Below are 9059 nucleotides of genomic sequence, written 5' to 3' on the forward strand. Positions count from 1 at the left end.
AATTTTTGATTGGAGCGTTTCATATCTTTGGTTTAGTACTTTAGTTGAAATAACACTTGCTGTACGAAATACGCAGTTACATGAATACAGTTAAATGTGGAATATAGGCGATATTAAAAGCGGTGTCTCCGTGCTGTATAAAAACAAATCAATGATGTCGTATTAAACACAGTAGCCTATGTATAGGTTGTACGTTTTATTGTCACCGAAGCTATGTATGCGTCTTATGCGATTAGAGAGTCCGTGTATTGTTAACTAGCCATCGTGCAACCATTATTCACGGAAAATATCTATAATTCACACTTAATTATATGTAGCTACACTCAAAGTGTTTAAAACTTTCCTGAAATCGATGCTCACGCATAGCCACGCCTCCTGTTGTGTTTATAAATAGCCTCATTAACAACCAAGCGGACTCAGTTTTAGTGAGTGTTAGTGAGAGGAACGAGACGCAAACATCCCAAACGAACCTTTGCATTAAAAATGAAGGGATACTTACTTTTGGCAACATTGACACTTATAAACCTTCACTGGAGTTATGGTAAATATACTTTTATGCATTTAAGAATAGACTCAGAAATGTTTCGCGTATTCTTTTTTTTTCTTTGTAGTTTGTTTCTGGCTTTTCTTCAGTTTCCTCTTATGCCGCATTTTCCCCTGTGCATTCCCTTACTTGCATTTATCAATTCTTTACTTTACTTAGAGGCTTAATTTACCACTATTCTGTTGTTCAACTGAAGCAGTTACCTGTCCTGGGGTCGGGTAGAATTCCACTGTAGCATTTCCTGCTGTGACACAGCGCGGTACTTTTCAGGTGAATTTTACAGGAACCTTGGAAAATCAACGATGCGGAAAAAATTTCGCTTGGTCAAGGTCGTTTCAAATGTCTTTCTTTATTGTATATACACAGATGGAAGATGCATAATGCAATAGAATTTAGTGTAGGTAAACTTTTTTTTTTTGTAAAATGGTAAAAACGTCGATCGTCTTTGTTCCACCACACAGGTTTGTTTTTACGTCCGCTAAGCATGTCTTCTTTCACCATCTTGATGAGTCACACGGGACAGTGTTATAGAAAATATTAGACTTACACAACTCTTATGAATCCTCATCCGAAAGCATACAAATCATAGAAACGCATTAAAGTTGCTAACCAGGAAGGGACATTTTGGTGGACTATTTTGTTTTAAACAAGGAAGGAAGTTAAGAAAAAGTATATTTTCTATATTGTCAATGTGCATGAAGATCAATGCAGTCGGCCTATGAGTTTACCTAATTTAATACTTGAATGTTAACCTTAAAGCCACATTGTCAGCTTGTTTCTCGCTCTAAATTACCTTTGGTAAAAATTCAGTTCACCATAACGAGGTGCCAGCGTCCTTCTATTGTTTCACCTTTATCCTTCAATCTTTTCCATTATATAAAACAGGAGTGAAGCATAATATTAGCTAAAAAAGAGGATCTGATATGTACCATAATTAGCATTTGCCCTACAAGAAGGCAGTTCTCTATGAAGGAGGGTCTTCACAGCAAACATTTCCAGTCTCTTTCAGAATTTGTCAGTACAAGTCAAGAGCTCTTGCTAAAGGCATGAATATGATCAATAATGGGATTGAGTTACTGTGGCACCAGGTTAATGGCGCAGTATTGATGTTCTGTTCATGTTGTGTATTACAGATAATAAAATGTATGGTGATAGCCTTTCATCTCTCTCCCAAACAAAACGTATGGGCCAGTGTTGCCATCTGCATCCTGTCATGAGGCATATTTAGGTTTCACTTATGTGACTGCATCATAATTGTTTTGGTTTTTTGAAAACCAGTCTGTTCTGCCTGGCAGAGCACTCTAGAAATGTAAACAGGAAGTGTTTGGGCGTTCTGCAGAGAACAAAGGAGAGACTGAGAGTGGTGTAACTAGGGCACAGCTTTAAGTGCTGCGTTAACCTCTCACACCCTCACACGTCTCCAGTAGACGGTCCATTTCACATACAATCAACACTGGCACCACCCTTTTATTTATGTATTTATTTATTTATTTTTCTCAAAAGACAGAGAGTATAAAACTCAACCACAAGTAGACCATACACTGATCTCCCCTGATCTCTCTCTAAAGTGTCTTTCATTTTAGTTCAAACAGCACTGTTGACATGAGTGTGCATTTTATCATCAAAGTCAGTGGTTAAAATACTTTTTTCTCTCGCTCTCTTACACAGGATCTTTGACTTTGCTGGGTCCAGAGGGCACGGTTCTAGAAGGCGATTATGTGACTCTGCAGTGTTTTTCTGACATGGACTCAAACGTGACCCAGTTCCACTTTGAGAAGTTTTCCAAGGTTAGAACCACTGTGACCCAATATTCCAGTGTCAATAATTCTGGATTAAGGGATCCCTATCTTTGTTATGACAATACAAATCTGGGGCATTTAAGTCTACAGAATAAAGTTGAAGTCATAGGGTAATAGTTCAAGGTTGCATGCCTTTTGACCTCATAATCATGTTTCAGCGATTACAGTAGTCTTTTAGTATCTCTGCAGCTAATTGCATAACATTATTTTTTAAAATATTTATTTATTATTATATTTATAATATTTATTTTTTCTACATTGCTGTGGATGAGAGGGTCTGCCAAATGACTGAATGTAACTGTTTGACAGTTGTCTGCTAAAAAGATCTCTGTGAAAGAAATATATTGTTTGAGGGGCATATCTGCTGAAACTAAAGCTTTTTCTCATCATTTAAAAAAATTTTACAAGACAAATTTTGGGCTCAACTCGCCTGATTCATCTTAGTTAGGTGTTGAATAAGTCTAGAGTCTGTTAAATACATTTAAGAACCAATTAATCTAAATTGCCTTCAGAATGATCCACCTTACAAAATTTTGATTCACTTTTAACTGTCAGCTAGCACAGACACCAACAATCAGAGACATCTGCTGGACATTACACTACATTATACTGCAGTAGATTATTCAAAAGTGACTGATCAACTGGTTTTATTCACTAATGCAGAACCACGCAACGTAATAGTACATACTATCATCCAGGGTATATAGTTCAGTACACAACACCACTGAAGGAATCAACACCACAATACAATGAAATGTTATGTAACAGCCCATTCCAGTATACTGCATCACTGTGCAATGCTCAATGTTCACAAAAGGATGTTGGTGAGAGGTGATCCTTTGTCTTTTCATCTGTCAGTTGTGTCAGTAAACTTCCCTGTCTACCTCTCTGGTGCTTATGTGTTATGTAAACGTCAGTGTTCCCTGTGCTCTTGTGACAGTCCTTGTTAGCCAGTGAGCCCTCGTTACCAACCTTGGTAATGATGGTGAGGTGAGAAGGTGTGGGGAGAATGTGTGACTCCACTACCTTGTAAGTGGGCGTTAAGACCATAAAAGAAACAGCAAGAGCCCCATGGAGCAGTGGTCACCCTCAGTGTTTAATAGAGAAATTGGTAGGATTACAAATAACGGCCCACTTAGTGGTTTCTGTTGTGGTTCTTGTTGTTCATGTGGGAATAAAATAACAAGCAATTTCTCACAACAAAAAGAAGTACAGCTTTCCAGCACTCCACGCAGTTTTGCGTTGCTCTTAACGAATGTACAACAACGTCATGAAAACCCCCGGGCGAAAAGGCGAACCCGTTACGCTCTCTGTCCCTCAGCACATGAAGAGCTGGTTTCGCCTGGAGCCCTGGATGCCGAGGTTCCGCCGGTGCTTCTACTACGAGATGGACGTGAACCAAGAGCAGGACCGCCTGGTCCTCACCATCCCCAGCATCCAGAGCTACATGGAGGGCCCCTATCGCTGTGTGTCCGACAACGCCTCCTACCCCTACAACTCCTCCCAGGTCCTCGCCATTCCCGTGCACTGTGAGTAGCCAGGCGGAAAAGGCACCACTGCTGCTGTCTAAGAAACCTTTGACCTGTCGGTTGACGCTCTGCTCCCTTTTGAAGAGGGGGAGAACAAGGACAACAGGGGTCAGGGTGGGGGAGAGTTGGCTGAGACAGGCAGAGGGAGAGAATTTTCCAGAGATCGTCCATTTTTGTGTTTCTGTGTATGTGTCTTTCCTTGTGGGTATGCACAGGATTGTGCACAGATGCCTGCTTTAAAGACCAATGCATGATATTTTACACAACAGTCTCTACAGAAACAACATGCAAGGCTAAAGTGACACCTAGCTATGACGTCTGACTAAATTGCATCAAAATTGTACTGTTAGGTTCTGCTTTGCGGAACGGACAGTCAGGTCTATCAGATGTGACCAGATTTGAAGAGAAGAGGTTTATTCTCCCAGGAGTTAAAGTGCCCAAACCAAGACTGCTAAGGCTGGATGAGCACTCTCATAAATACCCAAGTGTGATTTAGGTCACACCTCAGCAGTTGTTGATTGTATTTAGACAGTGACATGAAAGTGAACTACAAGCATTGATATGGTGATGACCCTAAGACAGTTCCTGTGGCCCATTTGGTGTGATCTACATTGATATGGTGATGACCCTTTCTCTAAAACAGTTCCTGTGGGCCATTTGGTGTGGACCAGACAGACTCTATGGCACCGTATTTGACATTTTTTGAGCAAGTAGATAAATGAGTAATAAATGAAAGGGTAAGTCAATAATTAAATGAATAAGACTCAATGGGTAGAATATAGATCAGATTGTAGATCTTAACAGTATGTACAGATCTGTGATGAAAATGTCAGTTAACCAGCCCTATGTGTCTTTCTGTGTCCAGATACCTGAATAAAGGAGCAACGGAACCACCAGCATAAGGAAGATATGCATTTAAATATATCTTTGTTCCTCCCCCTCCATGCCTACAGACATGCGCGAGCTCTCCGTCTACCGAGAGGGGGTTGGCACGTACAGCCGCTACTTCAGCTCCCTGCAGGACTTGCGCGTGCCACTAGGGGACGATGTGGAGGTGGATTGCTCAACCTCTGCCTCCCAGGACCCTTTGATCACCTGGAGCAAAGAGGTGAGCTGGGTGAGGGGCGGGACTGGGACCTCCAGTAGCTGGGCATAGTTCATCTGTTTTAGAACAGGTGCTCTTGCGCATATACGGAGAGGTTGGTCTGCTCTCTTCAGTCAACTAGCACCTTAACGGCACCATATTTTGGTGTTAATGGTTATCACTGACTGACCTCTGAATTAGTAGAAGGGATTAGGGAACAGCGTTGGCACACTGAGGCTGTTTATCACTATTTAAGTGATAGACCCCTGACTGTCTCTAACACAAGATGCCAAGGCATGCTTGATGAACTGTAATTGCAACATTGTAAGAGTTGCAGAGGTCTTTTTATTATTTTTTTCCATGGGTCTCCCCTGAGCTTTTACCTGTTCAAGGCAAGTGAAAAAAGAAAAAACGCTTTCTTCAAGTCTAGATTGTCCTTTTGAACAGACTTTTTTTGTGTCGGCTCCCCACTGGCTGTCGTAATTTTAGGCACACTGTTTTCATATATCCTCCTTCTGTTTGACAAACTGCCGCGTGCCCTTCAGCCCTGGGGGTTGTTATGATGAGCAATCCTCCATGTCGTCTTAATCCTGCAGATGACCTGGGCGTAGTGTAAGGCCCCATATGAGCCACCGACAATTGACCTTGACATCATTTCACTCAGTGGCACAAATACTGACAATGAACATTTGAGAAAACAGCTATTTCTGAGAGGGTAAAGCAATTATGGGATCATTCATAGATTAACAAAGAAGTCAAAGATGTTTAAAAAAGTATTTGCGGTCCTGTTCCCATACATCACCACTAGATGGCAACAGAATATTCAGACTTGACGTACAGAGTTGTTTGTGTCGGAGCATCTGCATGGACTCCGCAGTTTCAGCCAAGATCTGGCCTTAGTGAAATCCTCTTAATTCAATTCTATTCAAATTGAAATGGACTTTATTGGCAGGCAGAAGACATCGTCATGCCAGTGGACTTGCATGGCAACAATGCCCTCCATCGTTTTCAGTCTTCCTTTTTCATTTTTCTTGTGTTTCATCCTAATCGTCTGCCTGTCTTTCCCCAGCCTTCTTAATGCCTCAGTGTTTTATACCCCCCTTCTCCCGCTCATAACTCATATTCTCAGAATCCTAACCGAACGCCACTTTGCTTATTTGCTCCGCTGGTGTCCTCCTTTCAGGTCAATGCTCATTCTTCAATTTTTCTTTAACATATTACTCATTTATACAGTTGGGTGTTTATAGGAATAAATGTACCTTCCTTGCTGAAGGGCACAAAGGTGGTATCTGTCACGCAGAAGCTGCCATCCACTGCTCAGCGCAGCTGTCTCTGTTAAGGTAGATGTCTCATTATATAACCGTGGCTGTATCATCCCTTATGCACCCCCCCCCCCCCCCACCCCACCTCTCTGCCTCTCTGCCAGGGAGAGGACTGGGTGGAGGTGTCCAGCAAGCTGAAGCTGAAGAAGGTGAGGCTGGAGGACAGCGGCAGCTACACCTGCAGCGCTCAGCACCCGTCTGTGTCCTCTCTGGCCAAGACCCGCACCATCTCCATTACCGTGCTGCCAGGTCAGTGGGCGGGTGGAGGGCCGGGCCGGGCCGTGGCGTGGGTGCGGGCGGCTGCTCAGCAGATGTATAGATTCTGCCTGCAGTCACTGATGGGATTATGATTAATGGTGGGTAAACTGTTCTCGGATCAGTCGATGGCGTGGAAAATACAGAGGAGGTGGAACACAGGGGAAAGTAGGATTGAGTCCAGCACTCTGTGATAATGCAGTTGTGTATTTTTATATATTTATACAAATATATAAGTATAAAATAAATATATATTTGTATATTTTTGCAAATACATGTTGATACGTATTTTTTAATGACTTGGTGTGCGGAGGCTGGGCAACAACAGAGAGGGAGTGAGTGGCTCCAGAGAGAGGCATCAAAAAACTATTTAAGACATTTCCAATGAAGATATTAATGACATCATCGAATAAATAATTAATGATCAAAAATTCATGATTTTTTTAAATAATTCACAATAGTTTTAATCAGTGACATGAAGAATAATGATATTCCTTTCTATAAATGCATTATGTAAAATGGGTTATCTTAGTACTAATTTACATTCTGACTGATGATGTTTATTTTAATGATGTTGCCACTAATTATGTAACTTCGCAATAAATCAGATATTCATGTGTATTATTTGTAATGGTAATAAGGGTGGGGGGTTATTGCGTTAGTAAGAGAGAACGATATCACCCTTGACTGTAAGAATGAGTTTCTTATTTGTGTCTTTGTGCTTCCCAGAGGATGCCCCCTGGTATGATTCCACCGAAGGCCGTCTCATACTGATGACATCAGGGGCAGGGGCTGGGCTGCTGCTTCTGGTCATGTCTGTGGCCGTCTGTCTCTGCCGGAGAGCGTCATCCAAGAAGAGCAAGGGGCCCATGTAAGTCACATTACATCGTTATAGATGCTGTAGTGGGTTAAGTGAGAGGATACCACCTGTGTGTGTGGGTGTGTGGGTTTCTATCTGTATACATCTATATATAAAACTTAAATGAACAATTCATAAAAAACATACCAAAATGTTGCAAATGTATCTGACTTTAATATATTAGGTGCATTATACCATCCTCTACTGCATCTGTGCGCCCAGCCAAACTTCTCGTGGAAGGGAAAATATCTACAGTGGATTTATCTCGGCTATTTACTGATTACAACTGTTATCTATAATGTTTTGTTTTATTTATTATTATAAAGACAAAGCGAAAAATTTGAACATTTCAGCACACTGCCTTCATCAGCAAAAAGGTTTCATGCACTTAGCAGTGTTGCCACAGGTGCACAAGTTAATCAGAAAGAAATTGCCAATCAGCGTGTCTGTTTTCTACAAGGCTATTAATGAATTCCTGTTTCATGGCAGAAAACCCAGGAAGAACTATAAATATTCAAAAGGCGTAGTTTGCACCCTTATGTAAGCCTATAGGTTAAAAAAACAGGTGCATAGATCAAAAGAATTTCAGTAACTATATTCATAAAAGATCCCCAGTCAGTTTTTTTTAGGCTAATGATGAGGCTAAAGATTCAAATGTTTCTGCATATTGCCTTCATCATCATTACCTCCCACGATTTTAGTGCTGAATCCAACATCCTTGTGAAACTTTCTGTCCAGAACGAAAGGCACTTAGACTGACTTATTATGGCTAGTGTAAAAACATACTTGCCTGCAAAAGGACACTTTCATGCTTGGTCACATGTTGTTTCTGAAGTGGCCATAGCGTTTGGAATAGCAACTATACAAGCTGGAAAAGGCAGCCTCTTCTATGAAGTAAAAACAACTCACTGGGGCTAGCTGAACTGCATTTCAGGTGGAGGTGGCAGAGAGAAGAAATGTATCTTTCCGTTTGTGGTCTGATCACAGCATGAGGTGATTGGAACCTTTTGAGCCATGGCGTTTGCTGCTACATACTTGTTTGCTTCAAAGTGCTATTCCTTCTTAAATATTCCTGAGAGAACATTTCTGACACATGCCTGACATCACCTGCTGACATCCAGTAAAATCCCAGCCTCAGTCAGTCTCTCTGTCTGTCAGGTCAGCAGTCTCGCATGTCAAAAAGTGGCCACATCCATTCCATTAAAGTTTGCAGTCAGAGCAGTCATGTTGCTTGAATGTTAGTCCAGAATGCATTGCTCCCAGAGATGTGTGCATGTGTCTTGGTTGTACTTTGAGCACTTTGAATTCAGTGTAAAGCTCCCCTCTGACTCTGTCCTTTTCTCATGGCCCTTTTCACTCCCTCCTCTTCAGTCCGCTGGCATGTAAGACCTTTAGGGCGTGGTGAGCGAGTGGGTGTGCTTGTCTTGTGCTTCACACTCCTGCCGTTTCTCAGGCACTGTAGCATGCAGAGCCTGCCAGTGCATGTATAATTACAGCATACCTCCCTCTGCCCCACAGCGATGACCGCTCTCAGAAGAAACCCATCTACACCGCCAGCGTGGAGTCTCTACCCTCAACAACAGGGGATACCCAGCCTCTGGTGTGAAGAGAGAGGGGAAAGGGAGGAGAGAAGGAGAAGGGGAGCAAAAGGGATAGAGGGAGGGAGG

The 9059-nt window shown here is 42.0% G+C and overlaps 1 protein-coding gene across 1 annotated transcript; it reads left to right on the forward strand.

Annotated features, from left to right (window-relative positions):
• The first annotated feature begins 430 nt into the window (after positions 1-430).
• si:ch211-79k12.1 (uncharacterized protein LOC568891 homolog) lies at positions 431-9059 on the forward strand. Its single transcript, XM_036537947.1, has 7 exons — positions 431-541; positions 2213-2331; positions 3665-3872; positions 4826-4980; positions 6383-6527; positions 7263-7404; positions 8911-9059. Exons 1-7 carry the CDS (start codon positions 484-486, stop codon positions 8996-8998), a joined length of 915 nt encoding a protein of 304 aa, XP_036393840.1. The 5' UTR covers positions 431-483; the 3' UTR covers positions 8999-9059.

Source organism: Megalops cyprinoides, chromosome 10 (genome assembly GCF_013368585.1).
Source record: "Megalops cyprinoides isolate fMegCyp1 chromosome 10, fMegCyp1.pri, whole genome shotgun sequence".
In the NCBI taxonomy this organism is placed as follows: Eukaryota; Metazoa; Chordata; class Actinopteri; order Elopiformes; family Megalopidae; genus Megalops; species Megalops cyprinoides.

Coding starts and splice junctions, on each gene's coding strand:
- si:ch211-79k12.1 (XM_036537947.1), top strand. CDS start 484: ATGAAGGGATACTTACTTTTGGCAACATTGACACTTATAAACCTTCAC. Junction 3,873..4,825: donor CCTCGCCATTCCCGTGCACT/GTGAGTAGCCAG, acceptor CCATGCCTACAG/ACATGCGCGAGCTCTCCGTC. Junction 6,528..7,262: donor CTCCATTACCGTGCTGCCAG/GTCAGTGGGCGG, acceptor TGTGCTTCCCAG/AGGATGCCCCCTGGTATGAT.